The sequence below is a fragment of the Cuculus canorus genome, chromosome 38 (assembly GCF_017976375.1).
Source record: "Cuculus canorus isolate bCucCan1 chromosome 38, bCucCan1.pri, whole genome shotgun sequence".
Classification (NCBI taxonomy): domain Eukaryota; kingdom Metazoa; phylum Chordata; class Aves; order Cuculiformes; family Cuculidae; genus Cuculus; species Cuculus canorus.
In genome coordinates this window covers 898,795-921,097 of record NC_071438.1, presented here as the reverse complement: position 1 = coordinate 921,097, position 22,303 = coordinate 898,795, and the positions used below count along the sequence as shown (strand labels likewise).

Sequence of the window (22,303 nt, the reverse complement as noted above, 5' to 3'; positions counted from 1 at the left end):
CGCTAAGGTTGGGGTTTGGGGTCCCATGGAGGTGGGATAGGGTCCCACCAAGGGTTTTGGGGTCACCAGGGTGAACTTGGGGATCTCCAAGGTGGATTTTGGGGGCTCACCAAGGGTTTTGGAGTCACCAAGGTGGATTTTAGGGTTTCCAAGGTGGGTTTTGGGGTCCCTTGGAGGTGGGATAGGGTCCCATCAAGGGTTTTGGGGTCACCAAGCTGAACTTGGGGATCTCCAGGGTGAGTTTGGGGGACACCAAAGGGGATTTTGGGGTTCCCTTGATGTAGGATGAGGTTTTGGGACCTCCAGAGTAGGTTTTAGGGTTGCCTCGAGGTGGAATGGGATCCCACCAAACGTTTTGGGGTCACCAAGGTGAACTTGGGGGTCTCCAGGGTGGATTTTGGGGTCTCCTTGAGGTAGGATAGGGTCACACCAAGGGTTTTTGGGGTCTCCAGGGTGGATTTTGGGGTCTCCAGGGTGGGCTTTGGGGTCTCCTTGATGTAGGATAGGGTCACACCAAAGGTTTTGGGGGTCTCCAGGGTGGATTTTGGGGTCTCCATGGTGGATTTTGGGGTCTCCAGGGTGGGCTTTGGGGTCTCCTTGAGGTAGGATAGGGTCACACCAAGGGTTTTGGGGGCTCCAGGGTGGATCTTGGGGTCTCCAGGGTGAGCTTTGGGGTCTCCTTGATGTAGGATAGGGTCACACCAAGGGTTTTGGGGGCTCCAGGGTGGATTTGGGGGTCTCCATGGTGGATCTTGGGGTCTCCAGGGTGGATTTTGGGATCTCCTTGAGGTAGGATAGGGTCACACCAAGGGTTTTGGGGGTCTCCATGGTGGATTTTGGGGTCTCCAGGGTGGATTTTGGGGTCTCCTTGATGTAGGATAGGGTCACACCAAGGGTTTTGGGGGTCTCCATGGTGGATCTTGGGGTCTCCAGGGTGGATTTTGGGGTCTCCTTGATGTAGGATAGGGTCACACCAAGGGTTTTGGGGTCTCCAGGGTGGATTTTGGGGTCTCCAGGGTGGGCTTTGGGGTCTCCTTGAGGTAGGATAGGGTCACACCAAGGGTTCTGGGGGCACCAAGGTGGATTTTGGGGTCTCCATGGTGGATTTTGGGGTCTCCAGGGTGGATTTTGGGGTCTCCTTGATGTAGGATAGGGTCACACCAAGGGTTTTGGGGTCTCCAGGGTGGATTTTGGGATCTCCTTGAGGTGGGATTGGGTCACACCAAGGGTTTTGGGGTCTCCAGGGTGGATTTGGGGGTCTCCATGGTGGATTTTGGGGTCTCCTTGAGGTAGGATAGGGTCACACCAAGGGTTTTGGTGTCTCCAGGGTGGATTTTGGTGTCTCCATGGTGGATCTTGGGGTCTCCAGGGTGGATTTGGGGGTCTCCATGGTAGATTTTGGGGTCTCCAGGGTGGATTTGGGGGTCTCCATGGTGGATCTTGGGGTCTCCAGGGTGGATTTTGGGGTCTCCTTGATGTAGGATAGGGTCACACCAAGGGTTTTGGGGTCTCCATGGTGGATTTTGGGGTCTCCTTGAGGTGGGATAGGGTCACACCAAGGGTTTTGGTGTCTCCATGGTGGATTTGGGGATCTCCTCGAGGTGGGATTGGGTCCCCCGGAGGGTTTCGGGGGGTCCCATGAAGGCAGACGGTTGTGGGTCGCTCAGGGCTGGTCCACGACGCGGAGGGCGAAGTCGAGGGAGCTGACGCCGTGGGTCAGGCACCCCATGGAGACGACGTCGATGTGGGGCCCCAAGAAGCGGGGCAGGTTCTCCAGGTCGATCCCCCCGCTGGCCTCCACCATCACCCGGGGGTCGGTGGCCTTCACCGCCGCCGCCGCCTCGTGGAGCTCCTGCGGGGTGGGGGGCAACGTCAGTCCGTGGGGCGGCCCCACCCCAACATCTTCTCCGGCCCCACACTTAGGGGGCAGAACCTGGGGGGTGAAGTTGTCGAGGAGGACGATGTCCACTCCGGCTTTGGCGGCGCGGACGGCGTCGGCCATGGAGCTGCATTCGACCGTCAGGCGCTGCGTGAAGCCCCCGGCGCCGCGCGCCATTCCCACCACCTGCGGGGAGATGGGGGGCGCCCCACGGACCCACCCATTGGCCCCCAACTCCACCCATTGGCCCCCAAGTTGGGGTCCACCCCATTGACCCCCAACCCAACCCATTGGCCCCCAACTCCACCCATTGGCCCCCAAGTTGGGGTCCCCCCCATTGACCCCCAACCCAAACCATTGACCTCCAACTCCACCCATTGACCCCCAAGTTTGGGTCCCCCCCATTGACCCCCAAGTTGGGGTCCCCCCCATTGACCCCCAACCCAAATCATTGACCTCCAACTCCACCCATTGGCCCCCAAGTTGGGGTTCACCCCATTCACCTCCAACCCAAACCGTTGACCCCCAATTCCACCCATTGACCCCCAAGTTGGGGTCCACCCCATTGACCTCCAACCCAAACCATTGACCCCCAACTCCACCCATTGGCCCCCAAGTTGGGGTCCCCCCCATTGACCCCCACCTCAACCCATTGACCCCCAACTCCACCCATTGGCCCCCAAGTTGGGGTCCCCCCCACTGACCCCCAACCCAAACCGTTGACCTCCAATTCCACCCATTGACCCCCAAGTTGGGATTCCTCCCATTGACCCCCAACTCCACCCATTGGCCCCCAAGTTGGGGTCCCCCCCATTGACCCCCAACCCAACCTGTTGACCTCCAACTCCACCCATTGACCCCCAAGTTGGGGTCCCCCCCATTGACCCCCACCTCAACCCATTGGCCCCCAAGTTGGGGTCCCTCCCATTGACCCCCAACCCAAACCGTTGACCTCCAATTCCACCCATTGACCCCCAAGTTGGGGTCCCTCCCATTGACCTCCAACTCCACCCATTGACCCCCAAGTTGGGGTCCCCCCCATTGACCTCCAACTCCACCCATTGACCCCCAAGTTGGGGTCCCCCCCATTGACCTCCAACCCAAACCGTTGACCTCCAATTCTACCCATTGACCCCCAAGTTGGGGTCCCCCCCATTGACCTCCAACTCCACCCATTGGCCCCCAAGTTGGGGTCCCCCCCATTGACCTCCAACTCCACCCATTGACCCCCAAGTTGGGGTCCCCCCCATTGACCTCCAATTCCACCCATTGACCCCCAAGTTGGGGTCCCCCCCATTGACCTCCAACTCCACCCATTGGCCCCCAAGTTGGGGTCCCCCCCATTGACCCCCAACCCAAACCGTTGACCTCCAATTCCACCCATTGGCCCCCAAGTTGGGGTCCCCCCCATTGACCCCCAATTCCACCCATTGACCGCCAAGTTGGGGTCCCCCCCCATTGACCTCCAACCCAAACCATTGACCTCCAACTCCACCCATTGACCCCCAAGTTGGGGTCCCCCCCATTGACCCCCAACCCAAACCGTTGACCTCCAATTCCACCCATTGGCCCCCAAGTTGGGGTCCCCCCCATTGACCCCCAACCCAAACCGTTGACCCCCAACTCCACCCATTGGCCCCCAAGTTGGGGTCCACCCCATTGACCCCCACCTCAACCCATTTGGCCCCCAAGTTGGGGTCCACCCCATTGACCTCCAATTCCACCCATTGACCCCCAAGTTGGGGTCCCCCCCATTGACCTCCAAGTTGGGGTCCCTCCCACTGACCCCCACCTCAACCCATTGACCCCCAACTCCACCCATTGACCCCCCAGTTGAGGTCCTTCCCCCATTTCCACCCCCCCCATTTTAGGGTCCCTCCCCCCATCCCCCCCATTTATGTCCCCCCTCCTCATTTCCCCCCAATTTGGGGTCCCCCCTCCATTTTCTCCCCCTTTCCCTCCCATTTTGAGGTCCATCCCCCATTTCCCCCCCCCTCATCACCCCATTTCCCCCCAATTCATGTCCCCCCTCCCCAATTTGGGGTCCCCCCTCCATTTTCTCCCCCATTCCCTCCCAATTTGGGGTCCCCCCTCCATTTTCTCCACCATTCCCTCCCTATTTGAGGTCCCCCCTCCATTCCTCCCCCCATTTTGAGGTCTGTCCCCCATTCCCATCCCCCCGTTTCCCCCAATTCACGTTCCCCCCCCCCCCAATTTGAGGTCCCCCCTCCATTTTCTCCCCCCATTTCCCCCCAATTTGGGGTCCCCCCTCCATTTCCCCCCCCAATTTGAGGTCCCCCCTCTATTTTCTCCCCCATTCCCTCCCAATTTGAGGTTCCCCCTCCATTTTCTCCCCCATTCCCTCCCTATTTGAGGTCCCCCCTCCATTTCCCCCCCCCATTTTGAGGTCCGTCCCCCATTCCCATCCCCCCGTTTCCCCCAATTCACGTCCCCCCCCCCCCAATTTGAGGTCCCCCCTCCATTTTCTCCCCCCATTCCCTCCCAATTTGGGGTCCCCCCTCCATTTCCCCCCCCAATTTGAGGTCCCCCCTCTATTTTCTCCCCCCATTTCCCCCCAATTTGAGGTCCCTCCTCCATTTTCTCCCCCATTCCCTCCCTATTTGAGATCCCCCCTCCATTCCTCCCCCCATTTTGAGGTCCGTCCCCCATTCCCATCCCCCCGTTTCCCCCAATTCACGTCCCCCCCCCCCAATTTGGGGTCCCCCCTCCATTTCCCCCCCCAATTTGAGGTCCCCCCTCTATTTTGTCCCCCCATTTCCCCCCAATTTGAGGTCCCCCCTCCATTTTCTCCCCCATTCCCTCCCAATTTGAGGTCCCCCCTCCATTCCCCCCCCCCATTTTGAGGTCCGTCCCCCATTCCCATCCCCCCCTTTCCCCCCAATGGGGGTTCCCCGCCCCCCACCTTCTCGAGGGGGGCGCGGGCGGCCGCCAGGTGGTTGTCCTTGAGGAGGACGCCCCCTCCAAGGCCGTGGCGATGGCTCTCGGCTCCCCCCACGGCCAAAGCGTATTTCTCGGCCAAACGAAAGCCCGGCGTCGTCTTCCTGGTCCCGGCCACCATTCCCCGCCACGCGGCCCCTTTGGCCACCGCCACCGCCCTGGCGGCCGCCGTGGCCACCCCGCTGCACCGCCCCACGGCGTTGAGGGCCGTCCGCTCGGCCACCAGCACCGCGGCCGCCGGACCCTCCACCGTGGCCACCGTCGTCCTGCCGGGGGGCAACCGGTGGCCGTCGGCCACCAACCAGGTGACGGCGCACCCCGTCTCCTCCCAGGCGGCCTGGGCGAAGGGGGCGCCCGCCATCACCCCCGGAGACTTGCAAAGCAGCTCGGCTCGCAGCGGGGAGCGACCCACGGCCGCCGACGCCGCGTCGGGGAAGGGGGAGTCTTCGTCCAACCAAGCCCGGGCCAAAGAGCGGAGCTTGTGGGGCGGCAGCTGCGCCCACAGGTCCGGGGAGAGGGCGGCCATGGGGCTGTGGGGGAGAGGAGAGGGGTGGGGGGGACCATAGAGGCGAGGAGAAGAAGGGGCAGAGGGGTGTCGGTCACGGGGAGGGATCATAGAGACGAGGGAAGAGGGGACAGAGTGGCTGTAGTCATGGGGGGGATCATAGAGACATGGGGGGGATCATAGAGATGAGAGAAGGATCATAGAGACAAGGGAAGAGGGGACAGAGTGGCTCTAGTCATGGGAGGGATCATAGAGATGAGGAAAGAGGGGACAGAGTGGCTGTAGTCATGGGGGGGGATCATAGAGATATGGGAGGGATCATAGAGATATGGGAGGGATCATAGAGATGAGAGAAGGATCATAGAGATGAGGGAAGAGGGGACAGAGTGGCTGTAGTCATGGGGGGGATCATAGAGACATGGGAGGGATCATAGAGACGAGGGAAGAGGGGACAGAGTGGCTCTAATCATGGGGGGGATCATAGAGACATGGGAGGGATCATAGAGATGAGGGAAGAGGGGACAGAGTGGCTGTAGCCATGGGGGGGGATCATAGAGACATGGGAGGGATCATAGAGATGAGAGAAGGATCATAGAGACGAGGGAAGAGGGGACAGAGTGGCTTTAGTCATGGGGGGGATCATAGAGACAAGAGAGGGATCATAGAGACGAGGGAAGAGGGGACGGAGTGGCTGTAGTAATGGGGGGATCATAGAGACATGAGAAGGATCATAGAGATGAGGGAAGAGGGGACAGAGTGGCTCTAATCATGGGGGGGGGATCATAGAGACATGGGAAGGATCATAGAGACGAAGAAAGAGGGGACAGAGGGGTTCGAGGGTCAGGAAGGACCATAGAGATGTGGGAAAGAGGGGCCAGAGCACCACCAGGACCATTGAGGGGGGGGGCAGAGCGGCGCCAGCGCTCTGGAGGACCAGAGAAAACCATAGAGCGGGGCCAGAGCGGCCTCAGGTGTGGGTCCTGCCCCATAGCTCCCCCTGCCCCACACTGGGCCCCACGGTCCTGCCCCATAGATGCCTCCCTGCCCCACAGCGCTCCACGTGTGGGTCCTGCCCCATGGCCACTCCCTGCCCCACACTGTGCCCCACAGACCCCCTATGTGCGGGTCCTGCCCCATAGACGCTCCGTCTGCCCCACATCTTGCCCCACATCTCCTCCCCGCTGGGGTGTGGGTCCCACCCCACATCCCCCCCGTCCCACAGCCCCCCCACACGTGGGTCCTGCCCCACAGCCACCCTCTCTGCCCCACATTCTGCCCCACAGACCCCCCTTCTGTGGGTCCTGCCCCATAGACGTCCCCTCGCCCCACATTCCCTCCATATGTGGGTCCCACCCCACATCCCCCTCTAGATGTGGGTCCTGTCCCACAGACGCTCCCCCTGCCCCACAGCCCACCCCATATGTGGGTCCTGCCCCACATCCCCACGCCCCACATTCCCCCCCCCATATGTGGATCCCGCCCCACAGACCGCTGCGCCCCATAGATGCTCCCCTTGCCCCACATCCCCCCCTATATGTGGGTCCTGCCCCACACCCTCCCTGCCCCATAGCTCCCCCTGCCCCACATCTTGCCCCACATCCCTCCCCATGTGTGGGGGCTCACCCTGGAGTCCCCCCTGCCCCACATCCCCCCCCATATGTGGGTCCTGCCCCACATCCCCCCTCCCCTCCCCTCCCCCCGGTCCAAAGTCCCCCCCGCCACGTCCTCAGCCCCTCCCCCCCCCCGCAGTGGGTCTCTGACCCCCAAGTGGGGCCGATTCCTCCCCCCCCCACTCGCTATGGGGCAGAGGGGGGGGCGCTGGGTCCCCCCTCACCTGCACTGCCGGGACTTGGGGGGCGAATGGGGACCGAGGGGGGAGTGTGGGGGGCAATGAGGGGGGCCTGAAGGGGGCGTGGCCAGCGCTGACCACGCCCCTTAACCCCTATTGGTCGGAATAAGACCGTTTGGCCGCGCCCCTTTCTATTGACCACGCCCATCGGTCATAGTAAACCTATTGGTCCCGCCCCCTCGCCGCTCAGACCACGCCCACACAACTGGCCACGCCCCTTCCCTCTGGCCCCGCCCCCCGGGCCCAAAACGAGGCTGAAGGGGGGGGGGTTTGGGTTCCCTTTATTGGCAATAAATAAGCACCGCCGTGGGGCTGCCCCATAGCGGGGGGGGCCCAGAGCACTTCGAGGGCGCCCCATAAGTAAGGGGGTGCACCCCATAGCACTTAGAGGGCACCCCACAACAAGGGGGCCCCATGGCGACCGCCTGCCCCACAGCGCTATGGGGCTGCCCCACTGCAGGGGGCTGCCCCATAGCCCTTAGGGGCTGCCCCACAGCGAGGAAGAGGGATCCAAGGCACTAAGGGGGCCGCCCCATAGCGCTCAGGGCTGCCCCACGGCAGAGGGGGCTCCGCCCCACGGCACTTAGGGGGCTGCCCCACGGCAAGAGGCTGCCCTACAGCACTTAGGGGGTGCCCCGCGGCGCTATGGGGCAGAGAAGCAGCTCCCCCCCATGGCACTTGTGGGGCTGCCCCATAGCCAGGAGCTGCCCCACGGTGCTATGGGGCAGAGAAGCAGCTCCCTGCAGGCACTTGTGGGGCTGCCCCATAGCCAGGAGCTGCCCCACGGCGCTATGGGTCAGGGCAGCAGCTCCCTGCAGGCACTTGTGGGGCTGCCCCATAGACAGAGGCTGCCCCACGGCGCTATGGGGCAGAGAAGCAGCTCCACCACAGCACTTGTGGGGCTGCCCCATAGACAGAGGCTGCCCCACGGCGCTATGGGGCAGAGAAGCAGCTCCCCCCATGGCACTTGTGGGGCTGCCCCATAGACAGGAGCTGCCCCACGGCGCTATGGGGCAGAGAAGCAGCTCCCCCCCACGGCACTTGTGGGGCTGCCCCATAGCCAGGAGCTGCCCCACGGCGCTATGGGGCAGAGAAGCAGCTCCCCCCATGGCACTTGTGGGGCTGCCCCATAGACAGGAGCTGCCCCACGGCGCTATGGGTCAGGGCAGCAGCTCCCTGCGGGCACTTGTGGGGCTGCCCCACGGCGCTATGGGTCAGGGCAGCAGCTCCCTGCAGGCACTTGTGGGGCTGCCCCACGGCGCTATGGGGCGGCCGAGCGGCTCCGCGGTCATTTCCGCTTCTTCCGGACGTCCTCGGTGTCGGCTGTGGGGGGGAGGGGAGGGGGTGGGTCAGGTGACCTCCCCTGGGGACACGTGACACCACCACCCCCCATCACAGGACACCAACAACACCCCCCCACCTGGTCACATGACCTCCCCACCCCTGCCGGGTCATGTGACATCATCACAGCCTGGTCACATGACCTCTCGGGCCACGCCCACTGTGTGAAGTCACTGGGCGATGTGACGTTGTGTGACGTCATCCCTGGGTCACATGACCTCATCACCCACCCACCCCCCTCCTCCCTCCCCCCCCCTCCCCGTGGCGGCCATGATGGTACCTGAGGCCGAGGAGCAGGAGGTCACGCTGGGGACGAGAAGATGGAGGTGAGATGGACACGAGGAGATGGAGACGGAGGAGGGGACGGAGATGGAGGTGGGACGGGAGATGGTGGAGGGGATGGAGAGGAGATGGGAGATGGTGGAGGGGATGGAGAGGAGATGGGAGATGGTGGAGGGGATGGAGAGGAGATCGGAGATGGTGGAGGGGATGGAGAGGAGATGGGAGATGGTGGAGGGGACGGAGAGGAGATCGGAGATGGTGGAGGGGACGGAGAGGAGATCGGAGATGGTGGAGGGGATGGAGAGGAGATCGGACAGGAGATGGTGGAGGGGATGGAGAGGAGATTGGAGATGGTGGAGGGGATGGAGATGGAGATCGGAGATGGTGGAGGGGACGGAGAGGAGATGGGAGATGGTGGAGGGGACGGAGAGGAGATCGGAGATGGTGGAGGGGATGGAGAGGAGATCGGAGATGGTGGAGGGGATGGAGAGGAGATCGGAGATGGTGGAGGGGATGGAGAGGAGATCGGAGATGGAGGAGGGGATGGAGAGGAGATGGGAGATGGTGGAGGGGACGGAGAGGAGATCGGAGATGGAGGAGGGGATGGAGAGGAGATGGGAGATGGTGGAGGGGATGGAGAGGAGATCGGAGATGGTGGAGGGGATGGAGAGGAGATCGGAGATGGTGGAGGGGATGGAGAGGAGATGGGAGATGGTGGAGGGGACGGAGAGGAGATCGGAGATGGTGGAGGGGACGGAGAGGAGATCGGAGATGGTGGAGGGGATGGAGAGGAGATCGGACAGGAGATGGTGGAGGGGATGGAGAGGAGATTGGAGATGGTGGAGGGGATGGAGATGGAGATCGGAGATGGTGGAGGGGACGGAGAGGAGATGGGAGATGGTGGAGGGGACGGAGAGGAGATCGGAGATGGTGGAGGGGATGGAGAGGAGATCGGAGATGGTGGAGGGGATGGAGAGGAGATCGGAGATGGTGGAGGGGATGGAGAGGAGATCGGAGATGGAGGAGGGGATGGAGAGGAGATGGGAGATGGTGGAGGGGACGGAGAGGAGATCGGAGATGGAGGAGGGGATGGAGAGGAGATCGGAGATGGTGGAGGGGATGGAGAGGAGATGGGAGATGGTGGAGGGGACGGAGAGGAGATGGGAGATGGTGGAGGGGATGGAGAGGAGATGGGAGATGGTGGAGGGGATGGAGAGGAGATCGGAGATGGTGGAGGGGACGGAGAGGAGATCGGAGATGGAGGAGGGGATGGAGAGGAGATCGGAGATGGTGGAGGGGATGGAGAGGAGATCGGAGATGGTGGAGGGGATGGAGAGGAGATCGGAGATGGTGGAGGGGATGGAGAGATCGGAGATGGAGGAGGGGATGGAGAGGAGATTGGAGATGGTGGAGGGGATGGAGAGGAGATCGGAGATGGTGGAGGGGATGGAGAGGAGATCGGAGATGGTGGAGGGGATGGAGAGGAGATGGGAGATGGTGGAGGGGACGGAGAGGAGATGGGAGATGGTGGAGGGGATGGAGAGGAGATCGGAGATGGTGGAGGGGATGGAGAGGAGATTGGAGATGGTGGAGGGGATGGAGAGGAGATCGGAGATGGTGGAGGGGACGGAGAGGAGATCGGATGGGAGATGGTGGAGGGGACGGAGATGGAGGTGCCCATGGAACCCACGGCGGTGGCCACAGACCGGGGATGGGACTCGGGAACGCCGCTCACCCTCCAGGTAGTTCCTGGCGATGAACTTGAGGGCCTCGTCCAGCAGGATGACCGGGAAGGAGATCTTGAGGACCATGAACCAGTGCGCCAGGTCCAGGGGCGTCAGCTTGAAGATCATCTGGAGGGGATGGACACCGTGGGGTCAGAGGGGCCACCACAAACCCCTCCGTGGCCACCACAACCCTCCGTGTCCACCACAACCCTCCGTGTCCACCACAACCCCCCTGTGGCCACTAAAACCCCACCGTGGCCACCAAAACCCCCATGGCCTGAACCCTCATGGCCACCAACCCCTTTGGTCATCAACCCTACGACCTCCAGCCCCATGGCCGCCAACTTCCTGTGGCCACCACCAACCTCTCCATGGCCACCACCAACCCCAGGACCATCACTAACCTCTCCATGGCCACCAACCCCATGGCCACCACCATCATCTCCATGGCCACCAACCCCATGGCCACCACCAACCTCTCCATGGCCACCACCAACCCCAGGACCATCACTAACCTCTCCATGGCCACCAACCCCATGGCCACCACCAACCCCAGGACCATCACTAACCTCTCCATGGCCACCACCCCATGGCCACCACCATAATCTCCATGGCCACCAACTCCATGGCCACCACCAACCTCTCCATGGCCACCACCATCCCCAGGACCACCACCACCACCCCCATGGCCACCATCAACCTCTCCATGGCCACCACCCCCACGATCCCCAGGTCCACGGCCACCGGCCCGGTGGCCACCAGGGCCTTACGGGCAGGGGGTCGATGTAGAGGATGACGAAGTGGAGGGACATGGAGAGGCAGATGGAGCCCACGAGCCAAATGTTCACCCACGGCGGCATCCGCGCCAGCGACTGGTTCTCCGAGAGGCTGAGGGACACGAGGAGATGGAGGTGGAGGAGGAGGAGGAGGAGATGGAGGAGGAGGAAAAGGTGGTCAAGAAGGAGGAGGAGGAGGAGGGAGAAGGTGGAAGAGAAGGTGGAAGAGGAGAAGGAAGAGGAGGAGAAGGAAGAGGAGGAGAAGGTGGAGAAGGAGGAGGTGGAGGTGAAGGTGGAGGAGGAGAAGAAGGTGAAGGAGAAGAAGGAGGAGGAGGAGAAGGAGGACGAGAAGAAGGTGGAGGAGGAGGAGGAGGTGGAGAAGGTGGAGGAGAAGGAGGAGGAGGAGAAGGAGGAGGAGGAGGAGAAGGTGGAGGAGAAGGTGGAGGAGAAGGAGGAGAAGGAGAAGGTGGAGGATGTGGAAGTGGAGAAGGAGGAGGTGGAGGAGAAGGTGGAGGAGAAGGAGGAGGAGGAGGTGGAGAAGGTGGAGAAGGAGAAGGTGGAGGTGGAGAAGGTGGAGGAAAAGGTGGAGGAAGAGAAGGTGGAGAAGGAGGAGATGGAGGAGGTGAAGGTGGAGGAGGAGAAGAAGGTGAAGGAGAAGGAGGAGAAGGAGGAGAAGGAGAAGGTGGAGGATGTGGAGGTGGAGGAGGAGGAGGTGAAGAAGGAGAAGGTGGAGGAGGAGAAGGTGGAGGAAGAGGAGGAGAAGGTGAAGGATGTGGAGGTGGAGAAGGAGGAGGTGAAGGAGGAGGAGGTGGTGGAGAAGGTGGTGGAGGTGAAGGAGGAGGTGGAGAAGGTGAAGGTGGAGAAGGTGGAGAAGGAGGTGGAGGAAAAGGTGGAGGAAGAGAAGGTGGAGGAGGAGGAGGAGGAGAAGGTGGAGGAGGAGGTGGAGGAGGAGGTGGAGAAGGTGGAGGAGGAGAAGGAAGAGGAGGAGAAGGTGGAGGATGTGGAGGAGGAGGAGGAGGTGAAGGTGAAGGTGGAGGAGAAGGAGGAGAAGGAAGAGAAGGTGGAGGAGGAGAAGGTGGAGGAGGAGAAGGTGGAGGAGGAGGAGGAGGTGGAGAAGGAGGAGGTGGAGGAGATGAAGGTGGAGGAGGAGGAGAAGGAGAAGGAGGAGAAGGTGGAGGAGAAGGAGGAGGAGAAGGAGGAGAAGGAGAAGGAGGAGGAGAAGGAGGAGGAGGAGAAGGTGGAGGATGTGGAGGAGGAGGAGGAGGTGAAGGTGAAGGTGGAGGAGAAGGAGGAGAAGGAAGAGAAGGTGGAGGAGGAGAAGGTGGAGGAGGAGAAGGTGGAGGAGGAGGAGGAGGTGGAGAAGGAGGAGGTGGAGGAGATGAAGGTGGAGGAGGAGGAGAAGGAGGAGAAGGTGGAGGAGGAGGAGAAGGAGAAGGAGGAGAAGGTGGAGGAGAAGGAGGAGGAGAAGGAGGAGAAGGAGAAGGAGGAGGAGAAGGTGGAGGAGAAGGTGGAGGAGGAGGAGAAGGTGGAGGTGGAGAAGGTGGAGGAGAAGGTGGAGGAGGAGAAGGTGAAGGAGAAGGAGAAGGTGGAGAAGGTGGAGGAGAAGGTGGAGGTGGAGAAGGTGGAGGAGAAGGTGGAGGAGAAGGAGAAGGAGGAGAAGGTGGAGGAGAAGGTGGAGGAGAAGGTGGAGGTGGTGGCCCGGTACCTGTTGAGGGCGTTGCACATCTCGATGGTGACGAGGACGGAGAGGGCCATGGTCATGGGCACCGGAGACTCGAAGATCTCACAGTCGAGGCCCTCGAAGTCGGCGTTGTGCTCCGTGCACTGCATGAAGTGCGTCTGGGGACAACGGCACCGCCGTCACCACCACCGCGAGGACCTCCACGGCCGGGAGGTCACCGCGGTCACGGGGGGGAGACGGAAGGTCCGGACTTTGGGGTCACCGGGAGGAACCTGAGGTCACGGGGAGGACCTTGAGGCCGTCACGGGGACCGTGAGGTCACTATGAGGATGGTGGGGCCACCACGAGGACCTTGGGGCCACCATGGGGATGGTGGGGCCACCATGAAGATCTTGGGTCCACCACGAGGACCGTGAGGTCACTATGAGGATGGTGGGGCCACCACGAGGACCTTGGGGCCACCATGGGGATGGGAGCGCCATCACGAGGATCTTGGGGCCACCACGAGGACCTCGGGGTCACCATGGGGATGGGAGAGCCATCACAAGGATCTTGGGGCCACCACGAGGACATTGGGGCCACCACGAGGACCTTGGGGCCACCAAGGGGATGGGAGAGCCATCACGAGGATCTTGGGGCCACCACGAGGACCTTGGGGCTACCACGGGGACCTTGAGGTCACTATGGGGATAGTGCGGCCACCACGAGGATCTTGGGGCCACCATGGGGATGGGAGAGCCATCACGAGGATCTTGGGGCCACCACGAGGACCTTGGGGCCACCACGAGGACCTTGAGGTCACTATGAGGATGGTGGGGCCACCACGAGGACCTTGGGGCCACCACGAGGATGGTGGAGCTGCCATGAGGGCCTTGGGGCCACCACGAGGACCTTGAGGTCACTATGGGGATAGTGCGGCCACCACAAGGATCTTGGGGCCACCATGAGGACCTCGGGGCCACCATGGGGATGGGAGCGCCATCACGAGGATCTTGGGGCTACCACGAGGACCTTGAGGTCACTATGGGGATAGTGCAGCCACCACGAGGACCTTGGGGCCACCATGGGGATAGTGTGGCCACCACGAGGACCTTGGGGCCACCACGAGGACCTTGGGGCCACCATGGGGATGGGAGCGCCATCACGAGGACCTTGGGGCCACCATGGGGATAGTGTGGCCACCACGAGGATCTTGGGGCCACCACGAGGACATTGGGGCCACCACGAGGACCTTGGGGCCACCGTGGGGATGGGAGAGCCATCACGAGGATCTTGGGGCCACCACGAGGACCTTGGGGCCACCACGAGGCCGTCGGGGCGCCCACGAGGCCCCCGGGGACCTCCCGGTGGGGCTGGTCCTCACCAGTTGGTGGTAGCTGACGTTGGGTCCATCGTCGGCGTAGAGGAACCACCAAGCGGCCGCGCCCACGGTGGCGGCGCCCACGTAGCCTGGGGAGAGGACAGCGACGGCGTGAGGTCACCACGGGCCACCAAGGGACCAACGTGGAGGTCGAGAAGGGACCGCGGTGGAGATCCACAACCAAGAGGCCACTGTGACCATCTGGAACCACCACCGCTGTGAAGGTGTGGATGGAACCACCACCATCATAGATGTTGAGATGGAACCACCACCACTGTGAAGGTGTGGATGGAACCACCATCACTATGAAGGTGTGGATGGAACCACCACCGCTATGAAGGTATGGATGGAACCATCATCACTATGAAGGTGTGGATGGACCCACCACCACGATAGAGGTTGAGATGGAACCACCATTGCTATGAAGGTGTGGATGGAACCACCACCATCATAGATGTTGAGATGGAACCACCACCACCATGAAGGTGTGGATGGAACCACCATCACTATGAAGGTGTGGATGGAACCACCATTGCTATGAAGGTATGGATGGAACCACCATCGCTATGAAGGTGTGGATGGAACCACCACCGCTATGAAGGCGTGGATGGAACCATCATCACTATGAAGGTATGGATGGAACCACCAACATCATAGATGTTGAGATGGAACCACCACCACTACGAAGGTGTGGATGGAACCATCACCATGATAGATGTTGGGATGGAACCACCACCATCATAGAGCTCAAGATGATGGAACCACCACCACTATGGAGGTATGGTTGGAACCACCAACATCATAGATGTTGAGATGGAACCACCACCACTACGAAGGTGTGGATGGAACCACCACCACGATAGAGGTTGAGATGGAACCACCATCGCTATGAAGGTATGGATGGAACCACCACCATCATAGAGCTCAAGATGGAACCACCACCATGATAGATGTTGAGATGGAACCACCACGACTATGAAGGTATGGATGGAACCACCATCACTATGAAGGTGTGCACGGACCCATCACCATGATAGAGCTCAAGATTGAACCATCACCACTATAAAGGTATGGATGGAACCACCACCGCTATGAAGGTATGGATGGAACCACCATCGCTATGAAGGTCTGGATGGAACCACCACCACGATAGATGTTGAGATGGAACCACCACCACTACGGAGGTGTGGATGGAACCACCACCATCATAGACGTTGACATGGAACCATCACCGCTATGAAGGTATGGATGGAACCACCACCACAACGAAGGTGTGGATGGAACCACCACCATCATAGACCTTGAGATGGAACCACCACCACTACGAAGGTGTGGATGGAACCACCACCATCATAGACGTTGAGATGGAACCATCACCGCTATGAAGGTATGGATGGAACCACCACCACGATAGACGTTGAGATGGAACCACCATCGCTATGAAGGTGTGGATGGAACCACCACCACAATGAAGGTGTGGATGGAACCACCACTGCTATGAAGCTATGGATGGAACCACCACCACAACGAAGGTGTGGATGGAACCACCATCACTATGAAGGTATGGATGGAACCACCACCGCTATGAAGGTGTGGATGGAACCACCATCACTATGAAGGTATGGATGGAACCACCACCATGATAGATGTTGAGATGGAACCATCACTGCTATGAAGGTATGGATGGAACCATCACCGCTATGAAGGTATGGATGGAACCACCACTGCTATGAAGGTATGGATGGAACCACCACCGCTGTGAAGGTATGGATGGAACCATCACCACTACGAAGGTGTGGATGGAACCACCACCACGATAGAGGTTGAGATGGAACCACCATTGCTATGAAGGTATGGATGGAACCACCACCGCTATGAAGGTGTGGATGGAACCACCACCGCTACGGAGGTATGGATGGACCCACCACCATCATAGATGTTGAGATGGAACCACCACCGCTATGAAGGTATGGATGGAACCACCACCGCTATGAAGGTGTGGATGGAACCACCACCACTATGAAGGTATGGATGGAACCACCACCATCATAGACGTTGAGATGGAACCACCACCGCTATGAACGTGTGGATGGAACCACCACCGCTATGAAGGTGTGGATGGAACCACCACCACGACGGAGGTACGGATGGACCCACCACCGCCGCGGAGGTGTGGATGGAACCACCACCACTATGAAGGTGTGGATGGAACCACCACCATCATAGACGTTGAGATGGAACCACCACCATTACGGAGGTATGGATGGAACCACCACCACCATGAAGGTGTGGATGGAACCACCACCACAATGAAGGTGTGGATGGAACCACCACCACTATGAACATCTGGATGGAACCACCACCATTACGGAGGTGTGGATGGAACCACCATCACTATGAAGGTATGGATGGAACCACCACCATCATAGACATTGAGATGGAACCACCACCGCTACGGAGGTATGGATGGAACCACCATTGCTATGAAGGTATGGATGGAACCACCACCGCTATGAAGGTGTGGATGGAACCACCACCACGATAGAGCTCAAGATGGAACCACCACCACTATGAAGGTATGGATGGAACAACCACCATTACGGAGGTGTGGATGGAACCACCACCATTACGGAGGTATGGATGGAACCACCACCACTACGAAGGTTTGGATGGAACCACCACCGCTATGAAGGTGTGGATGGAACCACCATCGCTATGAAGGTGTGGATGGAACCACCACCATGATAGACGTTGAGATGGAACCATCACCGCTATGAAGGCGTGGATGGAACCACCATCACTATGAAGGTGTGCACAGACCCATCACCATCATAGAGCTCAAGACTGAACCATCACCACTATAAAGGTATGGATGGAACCACCACCATGATGAAGGTATGGATGGAACCACCACCGCTATGAAGGTATGGATGGAACCACCACCGCTATGAAGGTATGGATGAAACCACCATCACTATGAAGGTGTGGATGGACCCACCACCATCATAGATGTTGAGATGGAACCACCACCACCATGAAGCTATGGATGGAACCACCACCCCTACGAAGGCGTGGATGGAACCACCACCACGACGGAGGTACGGATGGACCCACCACCACCACCGCGGAGGCGCGTTGTGCGCGGCGCGGGCCTCACCGCCGATGGCGAGGTATCGGAAGAAGAGCCATCCGCTGATGAGCGGCTCCTTGGGGCTGCGCGGAGGTTTGTCCATGATGTCCAGGTCCGGGGGGTTGAAGCCCAGGGCGGTGGCCGGGAGGCCGTCGGTCACCAGGTTCACCCACAGCAGCTGCACCGGGATCAGCGCCTCCGGCAGCCCCAGCGCCGCCGTCAGGAAGATACTGGGGAGAGGCACCGCGGTACTGGGGGGCACTGGGAGGCACTGGGAGGGGATTGGGGGGGACTGGGAGGGACTGGGAGGGGATTGGGAGGGACTGGGAGGGGATTGGGAGGGACTGGGAGGGACTGGGAGGGACTGGGAGGGGATTGGGAGGGACTGGGAGGGGATTGGAGGGGACTGAGAGGGACTGGGAGGGATTGGGAGGGACTGGGAGGGGACTGGGAGGGACTGGGAGGGGATTGGGAGGGACTGGGAGGGGATTGGAGGGGATTGGGAGGGACTGGGGGGGCACTGGGAGGGACTGGGAGGGGATTGGGAGGGACTGGGAGGGACTGGGAGGGGATTGGGAGGGACTGGGAGGGACTGGGAGGGCACTGGGAGGGATTGGGAGGGACTGGGAGGGACTGGGAAGGGAGTGGGAGGGAACTGGGAGGGACTGGGAGGGACTGGGAGGGACTGGGAGGGGATTGGGAGGGATTGGGAGGGACTGGGAGGGACTGGGAGGGGATTGGGAGGGGATTGGGAGGGACTGGGAGGGACTGGGGGGGCACTGGGAAGGACTGGGAGAGACTGGGAGGGACTGGGAGGGGATTGGGAGGGACTGGGAGGGGATTGGGAGGGACTGGGAGGGAATTGGGGGGGACTGGGAGGGACTGGGAGGGATTGGGAGGGACTGGGAGGGACTGGGAGGGACTGGGAGGGACTGGGAGGGGATTGGAGGGGACTGGGAGGGACTGGGAGGGACTGGGAGGGGATTGGAGGGGATTGGGAGGGACTGGGAGGGACTGGGAGGGACTGGGAGGGGATTGGGAGGGACTGGGAGGGACTGGGAGGGACTGGGAGGGACTGGGAGGGGACTGGGAAGGGACTGGGAGGGACTGGGAGGGACTGGGAGGGACTGGGAGGGACTGGGAGGGGATTGGGAGGGGATTGGGAGGGACTGGGAGGGGACTGGGAGGGGACTGGGAGGGCACTGGGAGGGATTGGGAGGCACTGGGAGGGAACTGGGAGGGAACTGGGAGGCACTGGTGGGCACTGGGAGGCACTGGTGGGCACTGGGAGGCACTGGTAGGGAACTGGTGGGCACTGGGAGGCACTGGGAGTCACTGGTGTCTCACCAGACGACCTCTCCGACGTTAGAGGAGATGAGGTGGGCACTGGTGGGCACTGGGAGGCACTGAGGACCATCAGGTGGACTGGGAGGGAACTGGGAGGCACTGGTGGGCACTGGGAGGGAACTGGGAGGGCACTGGGAGGCACTGGGAGTCACTGGTGTCTCACCAGACGACCTCTCCGACGTTGGAGGAGATGAGGTAGCGGATGAACTGTTTCATGTTGTTGTAGATGGCGCGGCCCTCCTCCACCGCCGCTACGATGGTGGAGAAGTTGTCGTCGGCCAAAACCATCTCGGAGGCCGTTTTGGCCACGGCGGTGCCGGAGCCCATAGCGATGCCGATCTCCGCCTTCTTCAGCGCCGGAGCGTCGTTCACCCCATCCCCCGTCTGACACGGAGAGAGGACAACCGCCTCAGCCCCAGGAGTGGTGGGACCCCAGGAGGACGTCAGAGCCATGGTGGGACCCCAAAACACGTGTTGGATCCACCCAAAACCCAACCTGGAGGGTGGTGGAGCTCCAAAAGGACGTCAGAGCCATGGTGGGACCCCATAAAGGACGTCAGAGCCATGGTGGGACCCCAAAACATGGGTTGGATCCACCCAAAACCCAACCTGGAGGGTGGTGGAGCTCCAAAAGGACGTCAGAGCCATGGTGGGACCCCAAAACATGTGTTGGATCCACCCAAAAACCCAACCTGGAGGGTGGTGGAGCTCCAAAAGGACGTTAGAGCCATGGTGGGACCCCAAAACACGTGTTAGATGGGTGGTAGATCCTCCCCAAACCATTCTAGAGGGGTGGTGGAGCTCCAAAAGGACGTCAGATCCATGATGGACCCCCTAAACCCACGTCAGATCCGTGATGGACCCCCAAAACCCACATCAGATCTGTGGTGGACCCCCAAACCCACATCAGATCTACGATGGACCCCCTAAACCCACGTCAGATGGGTGGTGGACCCCCAAACCCACATCAGATCCGTGATGGACCCCCAAAACCCACGTCAGATCCACGACGGACCCCCAAAACCCACATCAGATCCACAATGGACCCCCAAACCCATGTCAGATCCGTGATGGACCCCCAAAACCCACATCAGATCCACGATGTACCCCCAAAACCCACATCAGATCCACGATGGACCCCCAAAACCCACATCAGATCCATGATGGACCCCCAAAACCCACATCAGATCCACGATGGACCCCCAAAACCCACATCAGATCCATGACAGACCCCCTAAACTCACATCAGATCCATGATGGGCCCCCAAAACCCACATCAGATCTGTGGTGGACCCCCAAACCCACATCAGATCCATGATGGACCCCCTAAACCCACGTCAGATCCACGATGGACCCCCAAAACACACATCAGATCTGTGGTGGACCCCCTAAACCCACATCAGATCTGTGGTGGACCCCCAAAACCCACATCAGATCCACGATGGAGCCCCTAAACCCACGTCAGATCCATGATGGACCCCCTAAACCCACATCAGATCCATGATGGACCCCCAAAACCCACATCAGATCTGTGGTGGACCCCCTAAACCCACGTCAGATCCACGATGGACCCCCAAAACCCACATCAGATCCGTGATGGACCCCCAAACCCACGTCAGATCCATGATGGACCCCCAAAACCCACATCAGATCTGTGGTGGACCCCTAAACCCACATCAGATCCACAATGGACCCCTAAACCCACGTCATATGGGTGGTGGACCCCCAAACCCACATCAGATCCATGATGGACCCCCTAAACCCACATCAGATCCACGATGGAGCTCCTAAACCCACGTCAGATCCATGATGGACCCCCAAAACCCACATCAGATCCATAATGGATCCCCAAAACCCACGTCAGATCCATGATGGACCCCCAAAACCCACATCAGATCCATGATGGACCCCCAAAACCCACATCAGATCTGTGGTGGACCCCCAAAACCCACATCAGATCTGTGGTGGACCCCCAAAACCCACGTCAGATGGGTGGTGGACCCCCAAAACCCACGTCAGATCCCTGATGGACCCCCAAAACCCACGTCCAATGGGTGGTGGACCCCCAAACCCACGTCCGATGGGTGGTGGACCCCCAAACCCACGTCCGATGGCCGCCCCCCGCCCCCCCTAAGCCCCTCACCATGGCGGTGATCTCATCGAAGGACTGGAGGAACTCCACGATCTTGGACTTGTGGGTGGGCTCGACGCGGGCGAAGCAGCAGGCGCGGCGACACGCTTCGCGCTGCTCGGCCGGCGGGAGGTCATCGAACTCCCGTCCCGTGTAGGCGCGCCCGGTCACCTCCTCGTCCTCGCTGAAGATGCCGATGCGGCGGCAGATGGCGATGGCCGTGCCTTTGTTGTCCCCCGTGATCATGATGACGCGGATGCCGGCGTCGCGGCAGAGCCGGATGGAGCCCATCACCTCCTTCCGAGGAGGGTCCAACATCCCCACGCAGCCCACGAAGGTCAAGTCCGTCTGCGGTGGGACGGGAGGCACCAAACATGGGTTGGAGGGACCAAAAGAGGGTTTGGAGGCATCAAAAGAGGGGTTGGAGGCACCAAAAATGGGTTTGGAGGCATCAAAAGAGGGTTTGGAGATGTCAAAAATGGGTTTGGAGGCATCAAAAGAGGGTTTGGAGATGTCAAAAATGGGGTTGGAGACATCAAAAGAGGGGTTGGAGGCACCAAAAGAGGGTTTGGAGGCATCAAAAGAGGGTTTGGAGGCACCAAAAGAGGGGTTGGAGGCACCAAAAATGGGTTGGAGGTATCAAAAGAGGGTTTGGAGGGACCAAAAGAGGGGTTGGAGGGACCAAAAGATGGGTTGGAGGTATCAAAAGAGGGGTTGGAGGGACCAAAAGAGGGGTTGGAGGGACCAAAAGAGGGGTTGGAGGGACCAAAAGATGGGTTGGAGGTATCAAAAGAGGGGTTGGAGGCACCAAAAGAGGGTTTGGAGGCATCAAAAGAGGGTTTGGAGGCATCAAAAGAGGGGTTGGAGGCATCAAAAATGGGTTGGAGGCACCAAAAGAGGGTTTGGAGGGACCAAAAGAGGGGTTGGAGGCACCAAAAGAGGGGTTGGAGGGACCAAAAGAGGGGTCGGAGGGACCAAAAGAGGGGTTGGAGGGACCAAAAGAGGGGTTGGAGGGACCAAAAGAGGGTTTGAAGGCATCAAAAGAGGGGTTGGAGGCATCAAAAGAGGGTTTGGAGGCACCAAAAGAGGGTTTGAAGGCATCAAAAGAGGGGTTGGAGGCATCAAAAGAGGGTTTGGAGGCATCAAAGGAGGGGTTGGAGGCACCAAAAATGGGTTGGAGGTATCAAAAGAGGGGTTGGAGGTATCAAAAGAGGGTTTGGAGGGACCAAAAGAGGGGTTGGAGGCATCAAAAGAGGGGTTGGAGGGACCAAAAATGGGTTGGAGGCACCAAAAGAGGAGTTGGAGGCATCAAAAGAGGGGTTGGAGGGACCAAAAGA

The 22,303-nt window shown here is 60.3% G+C and overlaps 3 protein-coding genes and 1 long non-coding RNA gene across 4 annotated transcripts in view; 1 reads left to right on the top strand and 3 right to left on the bottom strand.

Annotated features, from left to right (window-relative positions):
* The window catches only part of SPNS1 (SPNS lysolipid transporter 1, lysophospholipid), a 47,261-nt gene extending 26,308 nt beyond the window's left edge, over positions 1-20,953 (bottom strand). Inside the window, exon 1 of the mRNA XM_054053002.1 lies at positions 20,949-20,953. The gene's annotated coding sequence lies outside the window, so the exon portion shown is untranslated. The remainder of the gene's footprint in view (positions 1-20,948) is intronic.
* Positions 902-1,646, top strand: LOC128850064 (uncharacterized). Its single transcript, XR_008447540.1, has 3 exons — positions 902-1,017; positions 1,080-1,311; positions 1,396-1,646. It is a non-coding gene; the product is annotated as an uncharacterized LOC128850064 (long non-coding RNA).
* On the bottom strand, positions 1,655-7,225 carry QPRT (quinolinate phosphoribosyltransferase). Its single transcript, XM_054053007.1, has 4 exons — positions 7,177-7,225; positions 4,803-5,367; positions 1,934-2,065; positions 1,655-1,852 (listed from the first exon to the last, which is right to left on the bottom strand). The coding sequence occupies exons 2-4, from the start codon at positions 5,361-5,363 to the stop codon at positions 1,664-1,666; spliced, it is 882 nt and encodes a 293-aa protein (XP_053908982.1). The 5' UTR covers positions 5,364-5,367; positions 7,177-7,225; the 3' UTR covers positions 1,655-1,663.
* The window catches only part of ATP2A1 (ATPase sarcoplasmic/endoplasmic reticulum Ca2+ transporting 1), a 37,782-nt gene continuing 23,858 nt past the window's right edge, over positions 8,380-22,303 (bottom strand). The window contains exons 15-23 of the mRNA XM_054052995.1: positions 20,979-21,314; positions 18,999-19,219; positions 17,516-17,718; positions 14,362-14,447; positions 13,023-13,156; positions 11,312-11,429; positions 10,550-10,667; positions 8,813-8,838; positions 8,380-8,514 (exon numbers count right to left, since the gene is read on the bottom strand). Coding sequence (XP_053908970.1) covers positions 8,834-8,838; positions 10,550-10,667; positions 11,312-11,429; positions 13,023-13,156; positions 14,362-14,447; positions 17,516-17,718; positions 18,999-19,219; positions 20,979-21,314 — 1,221 coding nt within the window. The 3' untranslated portion in view covers positions 8,380-8,514; positions 8,813-8,833. The remainder of the gene's footprint in view (positions 8,515-8,812; positions 8,839-10,549; positions 10,668-11,311; positions 11,430-13,022; positions 13,157-14,361; positions 14,448-17,515; positions 17,719-18,998; positions 19,220-20,978; positions 21,315-22,303) is intronic.